This window comes from Artibeus jamaicensis, unplaced genomic scaffold, assembly GCF_021234435.1.
Source record: "Artibeus jamaicensis isolate MK-2021 breed Jamaican fruit bat unplaced genomic scaffold, CSHL_Jam_final scaffold_847, whole genome shotgun sequence".
Taxonomy (NCBI): Eukaryota; Metazoa; Chordata; class Mammalia; order Chiroptera; family Phyllostomidae; genus Artibeus; species Artibeus jamaicensis.
The window spans coordinates 9,911,927-9,939,620 of NW_026522057.1; the positions used below are offsets into that span (position 1 = coordinate 9,911,927).

The 27,694-nt window shown below is 50.9% G+C and overlaps 1 protein-coding gene across 1 annotated transcript; it reads right to left on the bottom strand.

The window, feature by feature from the left end:
* Positions 1–2,996: 2,996 nt before the first annotated feature.
* On the bottom strand, positions 2,997–22,838 carry CUNH1orf94 (chromosome unknown C1orf94 homolog). Its single transcript, XM_053660560.1, has 8 exons — positions 22,787–22,838; positions 20,840–21,531; positions 18,592–18,849; positions 17,229–17,404; positions 15,973–16,020; positions 12,511–12,588; positions 8,643–8,839; positions 2,997–3,362 (listed from the first exon to the last, which is right to left on the bottom strand). The coding sequence occupies exons 1-8, from the start codon at positions 22,789–22,791 to the stop codon at positions 3,287–3,289; spliced, it is 1,530 nt and encodes a 509-aa protein (XP_053516535.1). The 5' UTR covers positions 22,792–22,838; the 3' UTR covers positions 2,997–3,286.
* Between the last annotated feature and the right edge of the window lie 4,856 nt (positions 22,839–27,694).

Below are 27,694 nucleotides of genomic sequence, written 5' to 3' on the forward strand. Positions count from 1 at the left end.
ATGCCATTCTGAATCTTGAACATTTGTATGTGAGTGGGTTTTCTGAAAGGTTTAGAATCTTGCCTTTATCCTTGACATTCTGAAATTTCACAGCAATATGTCTTGATGTGGATCTTTTAAATTCATTTTGCAGAGTACTGGTCTGGACCATTCAATCTGAGAAAATTCTTTGCATTTTTCTGTTAATACTTCTCACCCTCTCTTTTCACTGTTCTGCCTAGAACTCCTGTTAGTCAGATATTTAGTCTCCTGGAATGATCCTCTCATTTTTTATCTTTTATCTCATAATTTATCCCTGTGACTTTTAAAAATTCTTCTTTCCATAAGATTTCTCTGATGTTAGCTTCCAACTCTTCTCACTGAATTAAAAAAAAAATCAGCTATCACTATTCTAATTTCAAAAGCACTTTCTTGTTCTGATTTTTTAAAAATAAGCATATAACATGTTGCCCTTATTTTTAAAGTATACTATCTTATCTCCCTGAGAATATTATGGTCTGTATGTTCTTAACTGCCTTTGCCTTGTTTTGATCTGCATCTTGTTGGAAATTGTTCATTCTTATTAAGCATCAGATCCAAAAAGTTGATGAGAAGCTCTTCACAAAGGGTAATTTACATTGGTACCTTCGAATACAATTCAGTTTCTTCAGCGGACCCTCTAAACTCATGCTTCTTGGTTAAAGCCCAGCTTGGCATTGGATGTGCGCGTATTCACTCAATCGTCATTTCTCATCTCCATAGTCTTTATGCATGGCCTGTAAGTTTGTTCCAAGAAAATGCCTCCTTTCTCTTATAGACCTGTTCATGGCCCCTGGTGTTGTGGGGCCAGGATAGGAGCTGACTCTTATATCAACCCTTCAACTTCATCTCTCCCCAGCACCACCTTTCATGGTGTCCAGCACCGGGCACCTCCGGTTCCTGAAACCTTCAAGATTCTGCATGGGAAAATGGTTTGTTTCATCTATCTCCTTCAGCCAACATTTCTACGTGAGCTTTCCCTGTTCTTCTAAGGCATTTATTTACCATTTCTCCATTCCATGCCTGCCCTTGTATATAGCAGATAGGATTGCTGCCTTCTAGTTTCACTGAGAATAAAGTTTGTGTAGGTTCTCTTGCTCTCCTTATTATTTGAAGATAAATTTCCAAAGAAGGGAGACAGAAACATAATTATTTTACAACCTTAAAACCACAAGAATACATTAAGTAGACATTAAGTCTATATTAAGCCTACATTACTTTTTTATTTATTGATTTTACAGAGGGAGAGAGAGAGATTTATTTGTTGTTCCATTTATTTATACATTCAGCTGTTGATTCTTGTATGTGCCTTGACCAGGGATTGAACCTGCAGCCTTGTAGTATCAGGATGATGCTCTAAGCAACTGGGCCACACATCCAGGGCAAGCCTGCACCATCTTTTAATCCTCACAATTAACATTGCCATTAGTGGAACTGAGGCTCAGTGAGGTTAAGTTCTCTGACCAAGGTGAAGTTGCAAAGTGGCTAAGAACCCAGGTCGAGCCAAGGGCAAATCTCTGCTCTTCCTCTTCCTCTCTTTTGCCTTCAAACACTCTGAGATCTAGAGAGGGTGGTAAGCTATGGTCCAGCCTGGCTTAATACCCGGAGGTACAATGTGAGGAAGCCCTTTGGGGAAGAAAGGGACTCCTGCATTTTTGAAAATTTCTAGGTGACTCGCGTCCTTCAGAGGTCATGGAGAATCTAGACTAAATAATGACAAAAAGGATACCAAAGTAGGGTGAGCCTCAGAGAAAGACTGAAGGGCTGAGGATGTATCCCAAACTTATACCATGGGGGAGGCCTAAGTTCTAAGAGAACTTAGGAGAGAAATTTGTTTCCAGGGACCCAAGGGAAAAAACAAAAGGCCAGTGAGGCCAATGGTGTCACACTACTGTGAGGGCAAGAGAAGTGCTCTTGTGGACACCAGACTTAGACCCATCCCAAGACACCAGTGACTTCTGGACTCCAGCTTCTCATTGCCTTCAGGATCAGGGCTCCTAACTTCCCCAGGCCTGGCCCTCACCTCAGCCCGGGCAGGGTTCAGCTTTCAGGTGATTAACAGTGTTGGGAGTAGAGCAACTTAGAACTAATGGTGTTGGTCTGTCTGTCTATCCAGAGTTTATTTTTGTCTGTCTGTCTATCCAGACCCCAAAGTAGGTAAATGTAAAGTAGGTCCTTCCATTCACCCCCTAATTTCATCTTGTTAAAGATGAAACCCAAGAATGGCACATGGGTTTCATTTCACAGACCAGCCCTGATCGGTGGAGGCTTCTTGGACCACCACAAGGAGAATCATTTTGTGGCTTTGTTCAGGCCCAGGGGAACCACAGCTTAGTGATACCTGCCATGGGTGGAGAGGGGAAGAGTTAAACGACATCCGTCTAACTGATCCAGGTCACCTCCTCTTCCCAGAGTTGTGTCCTCCAAAACTGTGATCAGGATGCTTTCAATGTCCTTATTCAAGTCACTAATAAAAGTTGATAGAGAGAGACCCAAGGGTTGTGCCATTAGAGGCAGTTTAGAGGCTGACCTGGAGCTGCTGCACACTGGTATACAATCTCTGCACATAGTCTGTCACATTTATGATTATTTTTAGAATTCATTTCCAAGACACATCTTCCCATCTTGTGTCCCAGAGAGCTGTTTCTGTAAAACCATCACCTGGATAGGACAGAGGCGGGTGAATCTCTTTTCCATCCCTTCCTGGGGTACAGAAACTGGGATGCTGAGAAGTGAATAGATCACAGAAGAGAAGAGGTCAAGTTTATGACCTCTGGGGTCTTATATTTAGAGACCAGCACTTCAGGACTTCAGCCCCTGGTGCCTTTTCAATGCACTGAGTAAACAATGAGTCATGTGGGGGAAAGGAATTGTGAAAATTATGCAGAACAAAACAACAGCAAACAGAAAGAAAAAAAACAGGGACACTCTGTTTTAAGCAGCTCATACTTTTATCATAAAATACAAACGCTCTAAAATTAAGTGTCTTACTTCTATTTTACCAACAACAACAAAAACAAAAATCACTCATGTCAGCTAAATACAGGTGCAGAAGTACTTGAGCAAGTGAGCATGCTGCTGTAGCCGGGGGTGCTGTGTGTGTGAGTGTTGGTGAGGAAATGAGTCTGGTCTTGCTGTCTTCTGTCTGTGATCTGGCCGAAACCTTGGCTTTCCAAACTTCCTACCAAGTTGTTGCAGCTCCCAGAATCCCAGAGCCCTTAGACCTCATCCGAGGGCTAAGGTAGGAGGAGGGAACAGAGAAGGAGACCTAAAAATTTATGCCATTCCCACTGGAGGAAAAATAGGGACTGTTCAGCAGGGGCCCACCAGACGATGAGCTGAACCTGGAAGACAAAGATGATGGATGTCAGGGTGACATTCCTGATGTTGGCAGAGATATTAGGAAAAGTAATATTTTAATTTTGTGGCTGTCAAAGACTGTCACGATTGTGACAGGCTCGGAGGCTAAAAGCTCTGGCATAATAAAAAAGCTTTGGCTCTGGGAAAATAAAATATTAAAGTGATACAACTGAATGACAAAAAAGAGCTTTTCCTGCCACTTACACAGGTCAAGAAGCCCCCCCGCTGTCTGCAGGGATTACTTCAATGGAGCCTACACTCTCACCACGTCCAGGACCACAACACAGAGAGCCTCTCTTACCTGGATCTGAACACCGTACCTGTGGTCCCGCAGCCATTCTACCTGCCTTAGAGGACCAGGTGTGTCCCTGAGGAAATTCCACAAGAGAGAATTCAGGGCCACTTCCTGGAGTGCGATCTGGGAGTCCAGACAATCCCAGCACTCCTCCCCTTAACAGCACCAAGCTCATGCAGGCTCTTTGCTTCAATACCGTTTTAAGAATTGAGCACTGAGACACCACTGAAATGCCTGGGAGCCTGCTAGGCCCTCGGAGAAGGAAGAGCCAGGAAGGTCTGAGCCTCACCCTTCAAGAGCAGAAACAGACACACTCCTACTCACTCCTCAAAAGGGAGTTCAAAAGCCACCTCCTCTGTGAAACCTTCCCTTGACCGCTCCAGATGGAACCATGCACTCACACTTCTGGAATCCTACTACAATTTCATCACCCATCTGCTAGGATACTTTAATGAATGGGAGCAGAGCTCAGTATGAATTGCGGCGTAGCAAATGACTGGATTTAGTCTAATCCAGGGACTCTCAGTCACTTTTTAGTTGGGCAGATGCATGTTACAGAAGATGTTCACGTTCATGGCACTCTCCCATGAATCGGTCATAGGAAAAGTGGGGCTGGGGAGAAGAGAAGCAGTGGGAACCAACCAGCACATTAATTTGTAATGCCTCAGCTCATGTCGGTATCTGCCGCTCACTGATTGTCCGTGGACAACACGAGCTAGCCTTTGGATTATGTTTAATTCCCTTCTCACTAAAATAGGTTCCACAAGAGCAGGGACATTATCTGGACTGCCCACCGTTTCACACCCAGCGCCCAGCCCAGCACCTGGCACGGGGTAGGCGCCTAATGAGCAATTAACGCTGGCAGTGACCCCACCTCTTATTCTCTATTTCAAAAATCATATTGGAATATAAATGATTGAAAGTGATGTTACCATAGAGATACCCTGGATTTTACTCTCATTTATAATATAAAAGCTATAACCAATACCTTATATTTAATAACTCCTAGTAACAAATTACTCAGGGCATACCTCGTATATGATCACCCCACTCTAGGCGTTTAGACCCTTCTCATGCCAAGATCTTCTGATTGGATCAGTTGCCAAGGGCATGGCCTGGGTGGGATGAGCATTAGAGGACCAGGAGAACAGGTAATCCCTGAGGACTACAAGGAATCCTTCCCGAGGAAGCAGGGAAAGCTTAAACTGCCTCCCAAACAGGGTGATCTGCCCTGGTTTGCCTGGGACAGTTTGTACACTGATATTTCCAGTGTAATTGTTATTTGTGCTTCTTTTAGCTTTCAATATTGTTCTTTGGAAGAGAAATTGTATGGTTATTGTACCCTGATGTGTGTATGCAAATCAATTTGGCAGAGGGAAGGGAGGGCTCCCCTGCTTTTTCCTTGTGAACACAGAAGCCACCTGAGCCTTCCTCTCCCACTTCGGATAGTTTAGTCTCTTGGTTCTCTCCTTTGCTCCCAACCCAGAGGAAGTGCTGACTCTCCTTGTCTCTGGGACTAAACTTTCCACTAGATCCTATATCCTCCCCCGCCCAGAGTAGACTCTCCTAGACCGAGTTCCACCCAGGATCACTGGTAACTACAACCCAACACCACTGCTGTGCTCAGGGCTCCATCTGACAGTGCCTGGGTTTCATGTTCATCACCTGCAATCCCTCCTTCCCTCCTCCAGGAAATAATTTCTTCACTTGACTTCCTGTACTCCACACTCTCTTCCACAGGTTCTCCCACCTCATATGACTCCCTCCTAGACCCTTTGCTAGTTCTTCCACATCTCCCCAACCTCTCCACATGCTGAAGGTCCAGGGCTCAGTCCTTGGGCCTCCTCTCTCCTCTATGTACATGCACTTGTTGAGTGACCTCATCCCATTCCAAGCCTTTAAATATCATCTGTATGCTAATAACTCCCAGATTTCTGTTACTAGCCCCAACCTCTGCCCTGAACCCCAGGCTTGTATAGTCATCTGCCTCACACAGCTCCACTCACATCTCAAATGTTGCATATCTCAAGCCAAACTCGTATCAACAGATCTGGGCTCTAGCCTTGACCTTGGTATTTTAGCATCACCACTTATCTAGTTGCTCAAGTCAAAAACCTAGGAATCACACTTGATACCTCTCTTCCTCATTCCACATGACAATAAACACTCCAGACCTTTCACTTGTCCCCTCTCCCACTGCCACTGCCTTTGTCCATGCCACCAGCACCTCTCGTTCAGACGGCTACAAAAGCTCCCATCCTGCACCCCTGCAAAGGCTCCAACTGCACAGTCCACTCTTCATAACTTGGCCCAAGTCATCTACTCTAGATAGAAAACTAGAACATGTCCTCACCAGCTTGAAAGTCGTAATGGCTTTCCATTGCTCTTTAAAAAAAACCCCAATACCCTTGTACCACGTCCACAGGCCCTGCCTAGTATGGCCCTGGCTGCTCCTCTGATCTCAATGCTGCCCACTCCCTCCCACTCACTGTGCTCCAGCTACATTCCCCATCTGGAGCTACTGTGCTTTTTGTGCTTTCTGCCTGGAGTGCTCCTCACCCACATATATGCCTGGTTCATTCTCTTACTTCATTTAGATCTCAGCTCAAGAGATTTCCCTTCATTCCCTCTCCCCTAACCCCCAGCACCTGGTGAGTATGCTGCTTGTTTAGTTCCATGTTGTCTATGTCCATTTCTCCCCTTTGAATGGGAGAAGGAGAACTTGGTCTTCTTCACTACATTAACCAGCGCCTAGAACAATGCCAGGCACATAGAAGATGCTCGGTCTCAATGAATATTTTTTGAATGAACAAATCGTTCCTTCTGAGGACACAGGTCCACACCCCTTACTTTGCTTTTCCGACCTCACTCTCCTGGTCTTGCCCACCGCTGTGGCCACCATTCCACCTTGCTGCCTGCCACCACTCCTGTCACTCTCCAACTGTGCCCGTGATGTGTCCACCTGGACCTACGATCCCTTCCCATTTCTAACACTGCTTCTTCCATAGCCTCCTGCTTGTTCCTTTTCCTCTCCCTGCCTGGGCAGACAGCCAGTGACTGGGTCTCAACTCTCCGCCCTTACCACTCCCAATCAGTGCTTCCCAATGGCTGACTGATGAGCCCTCCATCTCACGCTCCCTCCCAAGTTCTGTATCAAGTGCCTCTTCCCTTGGGCCCAGAGTCACAGTGTGGAATACGGGAAGTCTGCTGGCCTAATGGTAGTCTGTCTTGATCCCTCTGCAGTCTCATCCACTCTCACCTCCAAGGAGGCGACAACCTCTCCTGCAGAGCCCCAGAGCCATCTCCGGACAACACCCTCTCTCTCCTCCTGTTTCTCTCCCCTCCAGCCCATCACTTCGTGCTGATGGGCACAAACCCGCATTGGATCCCTAGGTCTAGCAGCCAGAAGCCTGTAAGAATCCAGTCCCAGCCTCCTTTTTCCAATCCTATTTTCCACCTTTTTTCAGGGATAAATTTAATAATTCAACCAGATGACTTTATTACCTAGGCCTCAAGCTTGCCACACCCCTTACAATCTGGGGCCTCACTTCTACCATGTGGAAGGCCCTTCTCTAATCACTGATCACAGCAGCCCCCTCACTGTCCATCCAGCAAAGATCCTTTCTCTGTCCTTGAGCCACTTTGATGGTCTCCACTTTGTCACGGCTCTAACATCATTATGCCCACATCTCACTCACTCTCAGCTCTCTGAAGGAAGGGGCCATGACTTAATCATCTATGACCCCCAGGCTAAAAGCACATGAACTATGTAAAGTAACGCATGCTTTCCAGGATGTCTTGATGTGCCTTACGAGAAAAAGGAAAAGAAAAAGGCAGGAGGAGGAAAGAAAGAAGGGAGGAAGGAAGGAGAGAAGGGAGGGAGGGAGGGATGGATGGAAAGTGAAAAATGAAAATAAGAAAGCAAGAGAAAAACAGGGTTGTGGGGTTTAGGTTCGAATAACACTATTGATCACCCTTTTGGACATTCACCATGCGCCTTTGGAAATTAAACGATCTGAGAATTCCAACAGTTAAGAAATGTGTTGATCTTTGTTTTCCACAGCTTTTCCCAAACAGATGGACTACAGAAACCTCTTTCTAGCATTGGCCCTTTAAATGAGAAACCCTCGGGGAAATGCTGATTGAAAGGATGAGAGTTTGGGGACACCCACCAACACTTCAGTGATGCTCTGTGATGGGGAGATGGGGAACTGATGTCAGATTGGCAAGTTTGGCCTTAATTCTAGAAACCAAGTTTCTGAAACTGGGTGCACATTTCCCAGCGTGTCTGGGAGACTCGGATTATCAGGAACAGAACTGCCTTCCTCTGTGAGCATCCAAACCAGTTGAAGATTTGTAGAGTGGGAGTGAGAGGCTCTGTGTTGCATTAAAACAACAAACACACATTTACGACCTAACCAGCATGTTTACACTAGTGTGGACTTTTCAGCTAATGGGTTGAGTCTGTGTTAGCTGTCTATGCCTAAGCCCCTACCCTCTCCTACTGTCTGGGGCACTTTGCTGGAAAAGCGTGAGCAGCCCTGATAAGCAGCAGAGGATCCTTCAGCGGGGCCTGCCAAGAAGTCAATGGGATGTTCAGGAGATTAGCCTGGTGAGGAGCTCACGGTGCAGTGAGTGGGGAGAGCTGCAAGATTACCTGGCCGTGTCCTGTTGTAAACCAAGCAAACGGGAAAAGGCAAATGCGCCATGCTCCACCACCTGCCACCTGCTGTGCTAGAGTATTGTCACTACTGACTGTGCAGTAGCAGCCCCAAAACGGGCCACCAGAAGGGGCCACCAGGCTCCATAGCCTGCTCACCTCCACACCAGCTCCATCCAGGACCCACCCAGCATCCAGACACAGGCACAGGGCCCACCCCTCCCCATGGCGGTGGAACCCAGCATACTGACTCCCCTCTCCAGTAGCTTTCTAGCTGTAAGCAGGACTTATAGTGCAGGTCAGACTCACCCGTATGGCTGGGGAAAGAGGAACTGTGGCCCATCTCCTGCCATGGGGGAAGGGTCTCGGGGGTTGGAGGACAGCTTTGGAGGTGTCCTCTGAGGGTATGAATAGTTGGGCTGGACGAAGGGGACATAGCTCAGCAGGGGGGTGTAGGAAGAGCGGAAAATCTGCTGTCCCATTTGCAGTGGATTGTATGGTGTCACCTGCAGGTCAGAGAAGAGAGAGAGGCGAAGTCCAGCAGAGCTCACTGCTTCCAAACCTCACATTCCCCAACCCTCCACCTAACCCCAGCCCCATCCCTCAGCCCCGTGCCCCTCAGTGACTGTGGAGCACATAGAAGACAATATGTTGGAATGGAAAACATGCAGGGCTCAACTTCTGTCCGTGAGCTTGGCAAGTAACTAAATGTAGCTGAGCCTCAGTTTCTTGATCTGTGAAATGGGCAAACACTATCTCCGTTGTATGGGGACTGAGTCAGCTGATGTAAGTAAAGAGTCTGAGACATGATAAATAGAAAATAAATATCTCTTTTCTCTTCCCTCCCCCCATTCTTTTCATTCTGTCAACCATCCTCAAAGCCCCTTGTTCACCTTTAAGTCTTCTACTATCTCAGAAAAAAAGCTGTTGAGATTTAAACATCCCTGGTTTCTATCTCAGGATCTCAACAAGTTCCAAGTAGAAGCCAGCCCTGCCCAGCTGAAATTCCTGTGACAGATGGTGGAAATGATCTGTATTCACACTGTCCAACACAGCAGCCACAGGGCCCATGTGGGTATTGAGTACTTGAAATGTGGCATGTGAATAAGAACTGGAATTTTTTATTTTACTTAATTTAATTGATTTAAATTCAAGTAGCCCCACATGGCTCGTGGGTACAGTATTGGACAGTGTGAGTCTAGAAGAAAGAGAGAAAAAAAGGCGATGGGATCCAGCTCAAACCTTGGAGAAAAAGAGGAACTCGGTGGGGTCTTGGAGACCACCTGGATCATACTCCCACCCAGAACCAGGGCTCTGGCATTCATGCCCCTGGCGAGGCAGGAACCCCATCTGCCTTATTTACTGACATAGTTTCCATCCTAAGATAGCGCCTGGCACGCAGGAACTGCTCAATACACACATGCTGAATGAATGCTGAGGGAGAAAGGAAGTGGAAGGAAGGAAGAAGAGACCATGAAGTGTCCGCTTGAACACCTAGAACGACATGGCGCTCATCTCCTTGGGAGCGCGACCTTCCACTACTGGCAGCTCCAAACGTCAGAGCACCCTCTCTTGTGTGAGGCCGCCATCCAACCTCCCGAGTGCTCAGGCAAGTTTCAGTCAAAACCGAGGCAACATCTGGATTTCCACTTTAACAGCAAGAGCCTGGGGTCCAAGCTGCTGGGGGATTCAGCCCACAGCTCCCACTCGGCCCGTGCATCCTTATCCAATACAACGTTCAAAGAGGCTAGCGCTTCTCGACGGTTTAGGGCGTGCCCTTCACATGGACTCGCTCGTTCAAACTCCACACAGCCCTGGGAGGTAGGACCATTAGTATTCCCATTTTACAGTTGAGGAAACTGAGGTTCAGAGCAGTTAAGTGGCTTGCTTAGCAAGTAATTCATACTTCTATGCTTGCTCTCTCTGGAGACCTCAACCCCTCCCTCTGGGCCCTCCTCATATTCCCCCCAGTGGACGCATAGGATCTGGCCAAGCTGTATGCAGGCACCAAAACCCCAAGATGATGAGCTAAAGGTCAGAAAGATCCGGGAGCTTACAGAGAGAACCCAGGAAAACACCCCCCAGGACAGACAAAAAAAAAATACTCCTAGTTTTCATAGCAGGGAAGGAGAAGGCAGATGGGGGGGGGACTGACGTGAAAGAAAAGATTCTTGTCCTAGAGCTTATACAAGCTCTATTTTAAAATGTGCCCCTAACTACATGTGACTGATGAAAACCATAAAGCAAAGCTGTGTACGCTGCTCCAAGATAGACTCTTTGCTGGCAAAAGCAGTGATAGAGCAGTGCACGCAGAATGCCACGTGGATGGACACGTCTGTATAAACAGACACCCCTGCAAAAATACCGGAGAAACCAATAACAGTGATTGCCTCTAAGATTCGTGTCCTTGTATTCCTTTTTCCAAATATAGGCAGGTACAAAACTTTGTCTAAAAACATCCTCTTTGGAACGAGGAGGATGGTGTCACTGCTCGTGGGGTGGAGGAGCCGTGGCTGAGAATCTATGAGCCAGACTATCTCTCCTCTTTCCATCTCAGGATGCAGAGCTCCCACTGCTGAAAAGGCAGCCGTCCTGGCCCACGCGATGAAGTAATCTATGCCGGCCGTCCCTTCTCTACCCTCTGGAAGAGCCTAACAAACTTCAGGTCAGAGGTGCAGTTTGCAGAGAAAGGGAGGGGCTCCCTGGAGAGAGAGGAGAGGCCTCAGAGTTTGAGTCCAAGAGTGGGCCCAGTCCACCTGTGCGTGAGGGTGCAGGGCCTCTCCTTGCAGCCCCACCCCTGCCCCAAGACACTCAGCATCTCCGAGCGTGCTGCTTCGTGTTCTGCGTGGGCCTGCACCGTGCACACACAGCTTGGTGGTGTGTCTATAGCCATATCTCTGTGACCCTGTGTCTGTAGTTTTGTCTCCGTGCTTTACTTTGCTACTGTATTGTTGCAAATCTGTGTACAAAGGCAGTAAACTGTGGTGATTGGGATCGTGGGCTCTGAAGCCAAGCTGCCCAAGGTCAAACCCCAAATCTGCCATAGTGATACTGCCCAGCAGATAGTCAACCGCCGACCTTCCCATGGGGGTAGGGGTGCCAGATTTTGCAAACAAAAGTACAGAACATCCAGTTAAATTCAGATGTCATATAACTGAATCACAAATGAATTAATTAAGAGCAAATAATAGTTTAGTATACATATGGCCCATGCCATATTTGGGACGTACTTATTCCAAAACATTATTCATTGCTTATCTAAAATTTGAATTTAACTGGATTCAAATTTAATTGGATTTAAGTAGAAGACTGGGGGTCTTGTAATTCAACCGACAAACGAACAGGGGAGAAACGGGACACCCAGCGCAACCCGCGCCGGCAAGGCGCCGGCAAAGGCGCAAGGCAAAGCCTTGTGATCTGCTTTGGCCAATGGGAGGTGAGCACGCGTTACCCGTGCCGCTTGGAGCTGAGGCTCCGGAGACATTGGGTGTTTCCGCTCGCCCCTCCCTCCCGCGCGCAAGTCAGCCACGTGGCAGGAGCAAAAGCTACTGCATCCACAGCACAAGCCCAGAGGAGGATATGTGGACCCAGACCCAGCCCGGCCAATCCATAGACCGTGAGTAAAATATGCTGTTGAAAGTCTATGAGGTCTTGAGGCCATTTTTTGTTGTTTTTGTTGTTGTTGCCACAGCAAGAGCTAACTTGCCTGTTACCTTTAGGACATGTGTCCTTGGTAACGTGTGCCTGCTTTCCATTGGCTAAAGCACATCACATGGCTTTGCCCTGCGTGATAGCGCAGGGTGTCCTGTTCCTCCCCTGTCGGTTTGTCGGTTGAATTACAAGAACCCCAGTCTTATAGTTAAATCCAGTTAAATACAATTGCTCCGCGCCTCAGTTTCCTTATCTCTAACTCAGGGTGGGTGTGAAGGTTAAATTAGTTAATGCAGGTAAAGACCTTAGAGAAGGGCCTGGCACGCGGTAAGGGCTCTGTCCCCGCTGGCTGTTATCGTCACCTAGGCACACTGGTTTGTTTCTACCTGTGGGTTGGTATTGGTGTGTACTCTGGTCCAGGATGGGCCAAAAAGTATGGCTGGTGACCAGGCCAAGGGACCAGATGTCCTTCTGACCTGGAGGCCTTTGTGGAGCTCGGGTAGAGGTGAGGAGCCCATCTACTCACCTGTCGAGGATAACACCCCAGCTGGGGGTGCAGGGTCTGCTGATAGGGCATCCTGGCTGCCCGCTGTGGGTACAGGCCCTGGGGAGAGAGCAGAGGGGCTCAGTGCCGCGGGGCAAAGGGCCTCCAGTCAAGGAGCAGCCACTGCGGCCAGTTTCCAGCTCCCATGCCTGGATCTCCATCCCACTGCCCTGCAAACCAGACCCAGCAGGTGCCGGGCCCAGCCAGCATCGGGCCAGGCATGCACATCCCACACCACACAGGGAGCCTCTGTTTAGCAGGATTCACAGCCTTTTTTGGTACATGTTTGAGATAAGAGCTTCAGGAATCCGACTGCCTCTCGAATCCCAGACCTGCCCCTTAGTGGCTGTGTGACCTTGGGCAAGTCACTTCACCTCTCTGAGCCTCTTTTACCTTTTCTATAAAATGATGTGTGTTTGAAACTGTAAGGCCTGTGAAGGTAGCCAAATTCTCTTTATTACTGTCTACACCCCTTTTCTAAGCTCCTTCCCCAAACCCCATTCCTGCCCCAAGACACAAGGCATACATGGACATCTGCATGTATGCGTTAGTGGGCATCCATGTTTGTTTAAGCACATCTGCATGTGTGCTTCCTTATGTGTCTGCAGCTCTGTGTTTCTGTGTACAAATGTGCACCTGTGAACCCAGGTGCTGCTGTGTGTCTATATGCCCACACGTACCTGTATCTGCACCTCATGATGAAGACTGGTGTGACCGTAAATGAGTTCATGTGTGGAAAGGGCTTAGACCAGTGCCCAGCACAGTCAGGAATCTGCCCATGTGAAGTGTATTTAGCGTCTCTCACTGTGCCGCCGCTCCCCCCTCCTCCACCCCTCCCCCGCCACACAAAGAAGCTCTCTGGGAGCTCAGACAAATGAACAGTAAAAACTTTATCCACAACTCTGCCCAGGGTGCTGTGGATGCCTGTGAATACCACACACACACACACACAGCCGAACAGCTGCTGTGGGTAGGGTCAGGTCAGGACCCCTGGACCCTCAGACTGCCTCTAGCTGCCAATCCAGAGTCACCTCCTAAGATTCAGCTCAACTCCCAAAGCACCCCTGAACTAGGATGTCTTTGCAGAAGATTCTGCACACCGAAATGCTGCCTCGATTCTGGGCTCACTTGTCTGCCCCTGATGGCTTCCTTGGAGCTCTGGGGTCCTGCTGTGGGGTCTGGGGGAAAGTCTCCAGCGCTCCTCATGCCCCGTCCATCTTCCAGGTCCCCCGAGAGCACGTGCCCTCTCAGAGCACCTCCTTGCTCTCTGCTTCTGTGCACCTGATACTTGACTGTGACAGGGCCCCTTCCACCTCCCCCAAACCCTTCACCTGAAACCAGTGCACCTGTTCCATTTTTCTCCAACTCCATAGCCCAGGGCAGTCCCACTCACCACCATGACCACAGCCTGGCCCCTGCTCTCCAGCTGTGGCTGAACCTGGACAGAGAAGTCAGCCAGATGGGCCTGCCCTGCCTGTTCCCAGCCCTCACTGAGCTCCAAGGTCAGGGTTTCGGTGTCACTGTTTCACTCTGTCCTACCTCCCCTCCACCCCCATTAGCACTCAGCCCTGCTTTGCACAGCAAACTTCCCCAGGCCACCCTCCTCCCTAGGCCGGCCTGGGCTAAGGTTCCCTCTAGGACCTGTACAAGACAAACAACTGCCCATCCCCGCTCTGTCCTGCGGCAAACTTGCAGGAGATGGTGCCACAGTCATTAGGATAAGCAACGCTATATGACTTTAAGGGCTTTTCTAGCTGTTCCAATTGCAGTTCTGTGAGATCACAAGCATGGGTAAGTAAACATTCATTCTTCTCTGCTTGAGGCCATGGCCTCTTCCGATGCATCCTCCCTCTTTAACTGGGGGCAGAGCTGCTCTGTAGCAAGCAGCCCAGGAGCCTCTGGAGCTCCTCGGACCAGGGGACTTAAGTCTTCCAGGCTTGCGTCCCCCCACGTGGGGCTCTGAGTAAATTGGATCTGGGACCTCCTCTTTATTCCTAATGCCAAGCAGGGAAAGAGACCAGGATAAACTGTGCCCTGTGTCTCTTTTCTGTCTCCTCAAGGTCTGCAGAGCTCCCTGACCCTGTTTCCTAAGAAGATCAGGGCTGAATAATAATAAAAACTAACACCTGTATCGTTTAGGTTTTACAAAGCCGTTTCTCATCCGTGGACTCAATTAACCTTACAACTGAATCAAATGGCTGCCGCTGCTGCTGCTGCTGCTGCTGCTGTAATTATGATGCACTCATTCAGCAAGTGAGGAGACCAGGGCTCAGAGCATGTGGCTAACTTGCCCAAGGCCACACAGCCTGGAAGCCGCAGGATTCCTTTAAACAAGAGTCTGTGGACTTCTAATGATCCCAGGCCCCTTGATCATGAGAAGCTGGGAGAACGTAAATTATGTAAAGTATGCCCAGTCTTCTTTACCACTTGGGGGGTGGGGGAGGTGTCAACTTCCTCAGTGACTTCTACAGCTCTGCCCAGTCAGCACCTGCACTGCCTTGCTGAACCCAAGAGCCCTCCCTGCCAGGGCCCTTCACTGCTTCTGCCCACAGGCCAGGGAGCCTGGGAGGCAGCTCTGCAATGCAAACACTGGCATCTCCTGAGATAAAGGACCTTCGGGCTCAAAAGAACCACATGATTTCGCTCGTATGTGGGATATAAACCAGAAAGCACCAAATGAACAAGTGAAACAAACTCATGGACAACATCATGGCGATTACCAGAGGGACGGGGGCTGCGGGAGAGTGAGAGGACCAGGGGGTCAGACACATGCTGATGGAAGGAGACTGGATTTTGAGTGGTGGGCACCCCGCGCGACGTACAGATGATGTGTTATGAAAGCGTGCACGTGAAGCTTACAGAATGCTATGAAGCAACATTACCCCGGCTCATTTAACTTAAAAAATATATGTCCAAATATCACCCACTCCAAAAAGTCAAGTCAGAAGAAGTCAGCTCAGCAAAGAGAGAGCACCGCACTCTATAAAGCAAACCATTTCGAATTAGCTTTATATGGTGAGCCCTGTGAGTGCACTTTAGAGGGAATCGGTTTGCACTAAATAAAATTATGCAACTGTGTCTCTCTCCGCAGGGCAGGGGGTGCACACAGTGCTGGTCTGGGCTGGGCTCCTGGCTCGCACTGGACGCCCAGCTGCTCTCTGAATCCCCTCGCCTTGCCAGTGCTAGCCTATGGTCAGTGCAGAGCAAAGGGTTCTTAAATTATTTACATAAATGAGTTAATAAAGAAACAAAAATGAATGAGTAGGTGGGTAGGTGAATAAATGACTGAATAGGGAACCAGCAAACACAGACACGTCAGGGTGGGTGAATATGGGTGATGGAGGTGCTGAGTCAGTGAGCAGATGAACAGGGACCTGTGTAGGGACAAGTTATTACAGGACAGTTTGATTTCCCCTTAGATCACAATTCACGATCACCTCTCACCTCTATGGTAGGACAGGAGGCCTTCAGTCCACGTGAGGAAACTGTTCTCTTAAGCAAACAAACAGAAAAAATGTCTTGAAAACAAAGCTTCGGAGAGAAAAAGACTTTGCTAAACTCCTTGAGTTCCCATTTAAGATGCAGGGGCTAAGTCTGGTGCGCCGGCTTGGAGGGGCTGTGTATGGGGTGGGAAAGATGGCCTGCACCCTGTTGGAAAATAGGAAGTAACAGGGAAGGGGCCGAGCCCAGAGACAGGACAAGAAGACTTTGGGGCAAATTTCCTTCTCTAGCTGCTCTCGGCAGGCTTTGCTGGGCCAGCCTGGGGCCACAGATTCTCGAGAACCTGGCCCCTCATGTTGGCGTGCATTCCTGCCCTTTCCCCCACGCCGACCTGACACTCCGGGGAGTAGCGAGCAGAAGGGGGGGAGCAGGAGGCAGAAATCGTAGGCACTGAGCAGCTTTCCTGGACAAGCTGGGCTCTACCTAAAGGGACGATTAAGCTGTTCGATTGGATTGTGGTTTAAACAGGAGTGGACATTCATTTGATTTTTCCTTCCTTCTACCCAGTGGGCAGCAGCTCTTAAGGGAGATTAAGTTAAATAGACAGACTGCAGAAACTCTCTTTTCCTGCATAAATAGGTTCTGTGAGTAGAATGTCCAACCTGCCACGAGGGGTTCACCATTCCTTTGTGTCTGGTGACCAATTTCATGTCAGCTCTGAGCCCAAGACCACGCATGTGCCACCTTAGTTAGTTACACCTGCCCAGGTGAAGTGTCAATGAAGTGGCTGTATGATTTGTCATCCACACCAGGACACTCCAGAGGGAAAGAGGTGCTATTAATAATTACTCTGGGACAAAAGGCCTAAACTGGAACCGTCCCAAGTCCTCTAGGATGCATGTCATCTAACTATAAAGGAAGGCACAGGAAGTGGATGGGGAGGGAGGACCACACTGTCATCCTATCCCAGGAGCCCGAGCACATAACAGGCCAGAACCAGCAAAGCAGCCCTGGAACACACAGCCCTGAGTGGACCAGAACCCAGATGGAGGAAATCAGGAATATGTATGCATGTCCATGTGTGTGCACCCGCGCATGCGTGCACCAAGTAGCAGGTCCGATGCGGCCACAGTGAAGGGCTAAGTGACTAGTGTAAAGGCTCCTTGTGATGTGGGCTTCCAGTCGGCCGAAGTTCCTCTGTGGCAGGAATCTGCACAGGTGGCCACTTGGAAAGCCAGGCCCAGGACCCACTGACTCACCTGATACTGTGGGAAGGTGGAGTGATTTGTGAACGCTGGTGGAGGTGGATAGTTCAGGTTCAGCCAGAGTGGCTGGTTCAGGGATGCTGAGGTCAAGGTGGTGGCAAAGCGTGGAGTGAAGACATTCCCTGTGTACTTGAGGTTGTTCTTGTCCATCATCGTCCCAGGTGGGTTAACTGTAAGTCACAGGAGAGGCAGGCATTTCAGCAACCAAGGAAAGGAGAGGCCAGGACACCTTCAGTGCGACTGTCCCAGGATTAATACTCTCCTTTGGGTTCTTTAAGGGCAAACAGCGGTAATTCCCACCTTGCCAATTTGGAAGGGGAGAAACTCCCAGCGGGGTCTGCCTTGGAGCTTCTCTCTCCATCATTCACTGAAGGAGGAAGACTCACGAGGAAGCAGATTACTAGGCATATATTTTACCTATGGTCAAAGCCAAGTTCTCTCAAGTACTTTAGAATAATCCAGCTTTATACAAGCAATTGCTTTGCCATTGGAAGTCATTCTTATCAAATTACCAAAGCAGCTCCCTGAGGACCTTGCACAGCTTATCTCTATATTGGAATTATTTTCTTAAAAATGTTTTATTCTTTTAAATATTTTATTTATTTACTTCTAGAGAGAGGGAAAGGGAGGGGGAAAGAGAAGGAGAGAAACTTCAATGTGTGTTTGCCTCTCACATGCCCCCAACCAAGGACCTGGCCCATAACCCAGGCCTGTGACCGGACTGGGAACAAAACCAGTGACCTCTGGCCTCACAGGCCAGCACTCAGTCCACTGAGCCGCTCCAGCCAGGGCAGAAAATATTTTAAAACATTATGTAGTTTACTGTGGTAGGACCCAAAATTAGTTTGAATGAGTTAGAGTTGGTTGAGCTATTTCAGAATATGAATCCTTAATTCTCTCCCTCTAGACGTCTTGTGGGCTCATAGAGTAAGAGATGGAGCCTCTGCTTCCTCTTGGCATCTTTTTTGGGAAAGGAGGTTTGACTAAAACAGTTGTAGGAGGGCAAGAGACAGAAACAGGGACACAACCTCAATACACCAATAACCTGAAGCGTAGATTTTTCTTTGGCCTGAGCAACTTGAAGGGACACACTTAGTCCACTCTGCGTTCAAACTGACCACCAACAATGCCATGGGACCCCCTTACAGCCAACAGCATTTCTCTGGCAATTGTATTCCCAGTAAGAGAGACACAGGGAGAAGGTCATCTCCCCCATTTCACGGGTTTGAAAAGGGACGTCCAGAGAAAGACAGAGGCTTGCCCATGAGACAGCAGTTGGATGGCGGAGCCACTCCCAGGGCCTGTGAGGGTGTCTGACTTCCCTGCTGCAGACTTTCTCGGGGCAGGGCCAGCTTACATTTCAGCTCCAGCCCATCCACCTCTTTGCTGCGAAGTTTCAAGTGCCCGCTTGGGTTCTTGGTGGCCCCAAGGAACTCATAGAACAGGGTCTTCTCCGTTGGCCACGCGGACTTCTTGACTGGCAGGGCCACGGACATGGAGCTCCCTGGGTCACTGCAAGCCTCTTCATCACAGATGTCTTTCTGGCTCTGGGGCCACTGAGTGACAAAGAGCCTTTCTGGACCCTTGGTGGGCTCCTTGGTGCCTGAGTTCCATTCTACAGTAAAAGGGAAACGGAGTCAATGATTCTAGGAGGCCAAGTGCTGGATGCAGGCTGAGGGGGGCATCTTCTTTATACTCAGTGGTGGACCCTCCACAGCACACACGTCAGGCTCAGGTTGCTCTGGGCTCCCTCTCTCAGGCAAATCCAATCCCAACTTCCTCTCTGAGGCCTTCACAGCCCACTTCCTCCTCTTATCTTCCCCTTTCATGAACTCCTTTCTTCCTTCCTTTCCTCTACTCTTCCTTCCCACCATCCCTTCTTCCCTCCCTTCCTTTTTACCTATTTTCTTTCCACCACCCCCCTCCTTTTCTCCTCTCTTCCTTCCTTCCAACTCTCCATAGTGCCAGGTTCCAGGTAAGAACTGACTTGGACCCAGGTCCTGCCTTCGGGGAGCACCTGGCTTATGGGGAGACACCCACTCCCACAGACACATGGCTTAAGCCACAGCCTAGTCCCCATCGTGGCTCCTGCTCTGATGCTCACAGGTGATTCAGCTCACTTGTCAGTGCCATGTCCTGACCTGCGTGCTGGGGACACTGCGATGAGTCAGAGCCAGGCTCTGCAGGAGCTCACACCAAGGAGGAGGAGAGAGACAGGCCCAGAAATAGCTTCAGGACAAGGCAGATGGGGACTGGGAGGGGACGGAGAGACAGAGTGGTAGAAGAAGGTGGCTGAGAAAGCATCTGAGAGGGTCAGAGGGCTTCCAGGCGGAAGTGGCCCTTCAGCAAGGCCTCCCTTGCAGGGGTGTGAGGGAGGAGGGCACAGCAGGCAATGGGTGACTGCAGGCCAAGGCAAGGAGTCATCAGCAGTGAGTCACAGGATGTGGTCAGCGCCAGGCTCAGCCCTCTCTCCAAACAGACCAAGTGTTCCCCCAGTGCCAGGACACCGTCTGGACCATCAGGAGACCCTCTGCAGCAGTGGTCTTCACCCATGTTTCCTTTTTAGCAACGGAACTCTTTCTTCAAACAAGACTAAGAAGTCATTGCCTGGTTGGAGCAATGAAGAGGCCTTGGCCCTCCCAGCACCCTTCACTCCCTCCCCAGCCCAGGGGGTCCTGGTTCCGTGAAGGTTGGCAAGGAAATGGTGTTAAACGCACAGCATGCACCTTGGATCATTTCAGTAGTCACCGGATCACAGGAACTTGGGTCCACTGTTACGTGTTGGGATCCGATCCCACCGGCTCTTGCTCCCCCTTCCTCCCCAGCCCAGTGGCCCTGGGGCTAAGCCTGGGCAGGACTGGGCCTGGCCACCAAGCACCACCTCAGCAAAGGACAGAGCCGCTCTAGCCCAAACCAATTTAGGAGAAAAAAATGACATTTTTAGAAAACATGTCCCTAGCGTCTCTTCCAAGAGTTTCCCTGGTTGCTGAGTATAGCCCCCAGCTAGTGCACCGAAATAACAGTACCCACTAATAACAATGGCCCTGTCCCCAGGGACCCACCCACCTGCAGTCTCTTACACACCTCTGGTCGCCTCGGACTCTCTCGCTGCTCACTCATCCCCAAGCTTTCTCTTCCAGGCTCTGTGCATGCAGAAACACACACATTCCTGCCTGTCCCTTCTTTGACTCACTCATATGTACACAACTACACACATGGGATGCACACACAAACACATGCAGATATGCAGCCACACCCTCGTTTTCTCTAACAAATACACTCACACCTGCAAAGCTCCCTTTGGCATGCTTTGCCCACACATTTGTATGGACAGGCACACACCAGTGCTGGGGAGGACAGGTGGGGCAGGCTGCCTCCAAGCCAGCACATTGGATTAGTTGTGCCCTGTACATGGGCATCCACCCCAGAGGGCACGTGGGCACCAGAAACAGCGGCACCTGTGGGCTGTGCCCACCAGAGAGGCCACCTTGCCCATCGTACTCTGCACAGAGATGCTGCTCACAGTGCTGCGGCCCAGTTGGCTTTCTGGCAAGTTTCTCCTCCTTGCAGGACTACCTGCTAGCCCTGCTTTCAGCCTCACTCACCCATCAGGTAGTGCCCCTCCAGGTCAGGGTCTGCCTCAGGCTTGGAGCAGATCTTGGCAAACACTGGGAGCTGCTTCTTCTGGACAGGGAGCTCAAGGAGCTTGTCAGTGGGTGCAGGCGGCGGCGGGGGAGGCAGCAGCAGGAGCGGGCCCAGCCCTGTGGGCTCCTTGGGTAGGGGGCCACTGAACATGCTGTTCTGCAGGAAATCCTTGATGACACGCGTCTCCTCCAGCACCACCTTGTTGTCTGGGGCCTTGGGCGTTTCTTTGGACTTCAGTGGGAACTGGGCCAGGATCTTGCTGATCTCCGAGTTGGAGGTACCCAGGCTGTGGCCTCCATCATCTGTCCCCTTGGCACTCTTGGCTTTGGCAGCACGTAGGATGCCCGTGACCGTAGTCATGGAAGAATCGCAGTCCCGCCTGCTGCCGATAATGGACACAGCCACCTTGGGCTCCAGAAGCTTGTCACCAGCAATGACAGAGGCTCGCAGGGGCTCCCTGCTGCCTGTCACCAGAGGAGGCGTGAGAAGGCCGGGCACTGGCTTGCGCTCAGGCCTCTCCGGGGAGCTGCCAGGTGACTCCAGCTCCCTTGAGCTTCCTGTGACCAGGACGATGTGCTCTTTGGTCAGGTTCAAGAACTCCTGCTCCACCAACAGGGAGATCTCATCTTTGTCACTGCTGAGCTCCAGAGCTCTGCAAACAGGTCAGACAGACAGGTGGCTTTAGTGCCAGCTCAGGGAGAGTGGCTCTGCCGCAGGGCCAGGCCCCAGGGAAAGGGGGTGGAGAAAGCAAGAAACACCTATGGCTTTCTCAAGAGAACATGGACCAGCAGTGGGCTCTCAAGAGGTCTCTACACCACACCAGCAGGCACAGCACCAAGAGTGTGGTTCTGGGAATCAGGACACCTGGGCCCTTTCCCAGTTCGGCATCTTACTGAGTGAGCTGAGGTTTGAGATCAAGGCCTCTGGACTGGGCCTCACTTCCTGGGAGCAGCAGCAGTTGGTTGGTCCCTGCACGGATTCACAAGCATTTACCTCTGTCTAAACAAGGGTCTCTACCTGTACCTCAGACCTGGCGCTCAGCTGGACCCCAACGGCCAGCACCTGTCTGAAGGGCCTGGTGATCCCATGGACTCTTGGCTCCCAGCTGCTGGCTCTCTCCAGGTGTGGGAGAGGCTGGCCATCCCGCTGGCCTGGCCCATGGCCCTGCATCCTTCGTAAGGGGAGACCTTCCACCCTGGCACTCCCAGGAGAATCACCAGCACCCAGTTCAAAACCAGCTGTGCTCTCTACTCAATGGGCCCCTGTGAAGGGTGGATGAGGTGGTTACACAGAGCGCTCTGGAAACTGCTCAGTGCGTTGGCCCTGGGAGAAGGTGGTAAAGGAGGCGAAGAAGAGATTGGAGGGGAAAACGAAAGCTTCCCACGAGCAGAGCTTCACAGGTAGGCAAGCCTGGCACACGCTCCCGCTCTGAGACCTGTTCCCAGGGCCCAGGGAGCCCCACCAACAGCGACTACAGAGCGAAACTGTGCTCCCCCAGGAATGCTCTTTGTGCGGGAGCACATGCACACTCACATGTGTGCACACACGTGATGGGGCGTGCGGTGGCTCACATGCCACCATGCAAAGAAGCAGTAGTCAAGTCCCTGCATCTGACAACCAACCAGAAGGGGCACAGGGTACAGTCCCGGAGGCTTCCTGCTGTTTGGGGCATTGACCCCTTAGGTACTGGGTCCTGCAGACGCCCAGGGCTCCTGCAGAAAAGGCAGGCTGCCCAAGGCACGTGGGCACACGGGAAGAGCTCAAGATATGGGAATGTGTTGCTATTCCAACAACTGAGACAGCCTGCCTCCCGGGTGGAGCCCCCCTGGGTCCTGGCAGGGGCGGTGCCAGGAAGCGGCAGACTCCAGCCAGACCCACCCGGTTCGGAATCGAGCACCACTCCTTACCTCATGTCGGATCCTAGAACCTCAGGGACTCCCCTGTAACGCGGGTCTGACACAAGCACCCCCCACCCTCCTGGGCGGTGTGAGAACTTGGGACAACCCGTGTGCGAGCTCAGCACAGATCCCTGTGCCCCGGACACCCCCCCAGCCGGCCCACTGGCTGAGAGCCTTCCCCAGAGTGGGCTGGCCCTGGGAGCTCTGGAGGTCGGCAGGGCTGGGCGTGGGGCAAGGCCACCTCACCTGTCCCTTTTCCTCTTGCCCCACTCACTCTCTCGTCCCTCTCTTCTGTGTCCTCTCGCCTGTCCCCTGTCCCTCCTCCTTCCCATGTCTAGACTTAGTCTATAAATAGGCCTCATCTCACCCCTGTGTCCGCAGGAACAATGGGAATGAAGAGGTTGCCAGTCCAGGATCCCAAGTGTTAGGTCCCCCTTCCTCCTCCTCTACATCCTCCTCCTCGAAGGGAGCAGGCGAGTCCCCAGTCACAGAAACCAGACATTTGAAGGGCCAGTGCCCCCACCAAAAAGTTACAAAGCAAGCTGTCAGTTTTCTGAATTAGACTTACTATAATTATATTCATTTTTTTAAATTGTGATAATGGTATCACCCAAACAACCAAAAAAGAATCCTTATCTTTTAGAGATACTAAAGCATTTACAGATACAATTATGTCTGGGATTTGCTTTAATTCCAGGGCGGGAGGGGAAAGAAGGGAGGGGCCGCAGATGAAACCAGAGTGGCCCCGTGTTGATCACCGTGGAGGGGTACTTGGCTTCCTCACTCACGGTTCGCTCTACTTTTGTGTTCGGTTTCTGGTTGTTATTTTTTAACCAAGATGTTACGTGGCACACGAGCACACAAACGTCTCACCCCTGAATCCTTTGGAGTACCAGCTCTAAGGAGAAGCCAAAGCAGCTTCTAAAAGACCCACAAGGCTTGAGGTCCCAGTACCAAAAAAACACCCCACAGGAGGCGGTCCCTGCTCAGCCCCTAAAGAGGACACTCCCCCTCCCCCCACCGGGCACCAGGCTGGCAGAGAAAACGCTGCGGGAGCTGAGTGTGACCCCTGCTCACACTCCCAGGCATTCTCCCCCGACAGGTCACGGGGGCCAATGGGCCTCTCAGGAGGCTGACACTCCCAGAAGGGGCAGTGCAGGGCCAAGAGCGGAGGGGCCGCCCTGGCCGTGGGTCCTCCGCCCTGGCCGTGGGTCCTCCGTGTGCCGCTGAAAGGCTGTCCAGAGCACTTGCCCTCCCCGGAACAGCCTCAACTGCCTCCTGTTTCCCCGGAATCTGCCCTGAACCCACTACAGGGCGGACGCTGGACACCCATCCGTATGCTCAGATTTAATCCTCCCCACACCCCTGGGTGGTAGCCGGTTACCATCCTCACTCTGCAGACGGGAGAATCGAGCCTGCACGAGGCTGGTATGGGGCTGCCAGCACCACCTCCTCCCACCCGCCTGCAGGGATGTCAGTCAGAGGGGGTCTTCCAGCTCAGCTTCCAGGCTGGGCTCTGCGCCCCGATCTGCGGCCAGGGACAGCGCTGGGCTCAGCCCACCTCTCCAGGCAGTGGAGGAGCTTTGTGTTCTGACATTAGCTGTTGCTCACAGTTCCCTGTCTGAGGAGCACTTTTCTGAGTGGGTTTCGGGGTGGGGGGGGGGCAGCTTGTGGATATAAATGTTAAAAGGGAGAGACTCCAGGGCTGGCCTAGGGAGGCTGCTGGAGACCCTCCCCACGGCCTGCCTGGCAGTGATCCTGGATCAACACTCTGAGGGAGTCCCTCAATCAACCCAGTCACTGCTGTCCCGCTGCCACTTCTACAAGGCAGCCTTTGTCCAGCGCCTCGCTGCCATCCAGATTCAGCACAGCAACAAATCCCCAATGCAGGGTCTCCAGACCTGTCCCCTCCACCCCCATGAAAACAAGATTCATTTGTTCTCATTTGTTCTAGAGAAGTGTATGTCCGCAGAGCTAGGACATCCTCAGGACTCAGATCAGAACGTTCGCCGTTCAAACCCGCATGTGGACTCTCAGTACACATAGAATAAAATCCAAACCCCTTTCTGACCCCCAGGGCACCACAGGAGTGGGCCCATCGCCCCTCCCACTTTGACTCCTCCTTCTTCCATCCACACTGGCCTTAACCAATATTCCCTGACATGCCAAGTTCACTCCAGCCCCGGGGCATCTGCAGTCCTATGGAAGGCCAGGTCACCCCTTGCCTGACTCATCATTCATGCCTTAGTTCAAGTTTCATACTCTCCAAGTAGCTTTTCCTGTCCCTTTCCTAAAAGTGTTATTACTGCCCCCCACCTTGGCCCACCTTACCGGGCATTATCTGCTCCATCAAGTTGTTTATTTTCCTCTTAGTTTTCATCACCATCTTACAGTATCTTTTTTATGTCTCTACTCCCCACAAGAACATATCCTCCCTGAGAGCAGGGACTGTATCTTCTTCATCACAGGCCTGGGGAAAGCAGAACAGTGCCTGGCACATAACTTCAGCTCAGTAAGTATTTGTTGAATAAATTATGAACTAGCTCATGAACTTCTCTTTACACTTGTCCATTTCTTGGAGCTCTTGAAATCAAGAGCTGTGTTGCCAAAGACTGTCTCACTCCTTGCATGGGTCACAACCTGTCTGGCTTTGATTCCACTTCCTGTCCCTCCTCTCTGTCCCACCTCTGACCAGCATCCCTGGGAGCTGTTCAGTAACTACCCTGCTAGGTCCCGTCCTAAGGGCTCCAACCCTCTGCAAGGGAGGCCCCTGGCTGATCTGACACAGAGTCCACCTCTTAGCAACCACCTTGGGGCTCACACAAAAATTTTTCATTCTTCTTACAACTTTGCTGGGTTCAAATCGAGCCTGCTTGCCTGCATTTCTGGAATCTTTTTTTTTTCTCTCTTCTTAAGAAGTTTTGCCGATGTTGGCACTTCTCCCCTGCTATTTCCTTTCTCCTTTGAGTTGGTAAAAACCATGAAATCTGCCACAGACTATCACAGTGAATTATTCAGGAAGGTTAACCCAGCTCCTGAGTGCTGACAAAGGAAGCAGGAGTCGGGATCGGTGCCGCGGCTCCAGCTGCCGCCGCCACCTCTGCTTGCCCACCTCCAGAAATGATAGGTGTCTGACGGAGGCTTTGTATGCGGATGCTGTTCGTTGTTTCTGCGTTTGCAGTGTGCAGAGTTATATAAAAATAAAGGCTATTGACTGGCTGGCACCCCTTCCCAGAATAATGACTAAGCAAGCATGCTGTTAGCTCCCCATAGCAGTTCTGTGTACATGATAACACAGAGCAAAGATGAAAACTGCTATTCATCTGAGCCAAACAACAAAAAAAAATGCAAACAGAAAATTGTTAGTGTTGGAAGAGTACACCAAAACAAATATTTTCTTCTCACTACCGCACTTCCGACCATCCACAAACCAGGTACCCAGGCCCCGTGCCCGGGTGACACAGCCCTTTGAGGAGGGGAGCCTGGGCCCGGCTCCGGGTCCCGCGCACACCTGGATTCGGGTGGCGGCCCATCCACAGGCTGGCCTCCTGGCTGTGGGTGAGATTCTGACTTCCCTACGTGCTGGCTATGAGCTGAGTCTCTGGAGGGAGGCAGAAGCGGGAGTCAGATCCCCACCCCTTAGTGGAGGCCAGACCTTAAACAAGCTGTGTCAGGTCCTAGCTCACAGAATAGGAAGAAAGATTAGCATTCCTGGAGTGCTAACCAGCCAGATACCACTGAGCACCTTGCATGCAAAACTCTCATTTTAATCCCCACAACAGCCCCCACTGGGCAGCGGGGTAGTCCGATGACCGCAATGGCCCCATGTTATCACACGTTTGATATCCTGTATCCAGGTACCTTGTAATTCCCACCCATCTTGATTCAAGTAATAATGTAAAGTGCGTGGGCTCTTACATTACATCACACTAGGCCTCTACACTACATCAGCCTCTTGTTTCTTTTGGGTTTTGGCCAGCTCCAGGTGAACAAGTCCTGGAGAGCCCACTTAAGAAACATCCCACACAGGCAACCCCCGACAGTTGGCCTGACCCAACCAACCTGCAGATGCTGGATGCGCACCACCCATGCCCAGCCAAGTGCACCCCCCACCAGAAGAATCACCTGGCTGAACCCAGCCCAGACTCCTGGACAACAGAAAGGGGAGCTGAGTAAATAGTTGTTGTTTTGAGCCACTAAGCTTTGGAGTGGTGTGTGAACTATAACTAACTGATGCAGACAGAGAGAGCAATCCCAGTTTTAGACTGAAGAAGCCAAGGGAGAGAAGAGTTAGGGAATTTCCCCAGGAGGAAACTAAGAAGGGACAAAGTGGTGAGCTGACACAGTCTTGCTCAAATGGCGCTCTCTTAACCATTAGGCCACTCTACCCTGAAAACCAAAGTGAAGTGCTGGGTGTTAAATACCAGGGATGCACACCTAAGATAGGAAGGAGAACAAGAAAGGGCTCTCCAAGGAAATGTCATTTCAGTGGGGGCCTCAAGGGTAATAAGCATTTAGCCAGGTAAAGAAAGCAAGGAAGAGCTTTCCAGACATAGGGAACAGCATGTGTGAAGGCCTTGTGGTACACGGGAGCTTGGTGTATTGGTGGGACTATGCTACAGCGGGTGGGGCACATTCATGGGCGAGTGGGGAGGTCACAGGAGGCAAGGCCAGAGGAGGGAGGAGTCAGAACCTGCCTGGTTAGAGTGGCGCTGAAAGATTTTATTCTAAAGGAGCAGGGAAGCCGTTGGAAAGGTTTGAGCAGGGAAGTGTCAGGGCCGGGTTTCTTCTGCAGAGCAGTCCAGAGGAGTGACAGGAGGGGACTGACCCCTAGCCAGGACCTGTGCTGTGCCTGCTAGGTGCCAGGTATTACAGGTGGCACTGGACTCCACAACAGCCATGAGGAATAGGTAAACA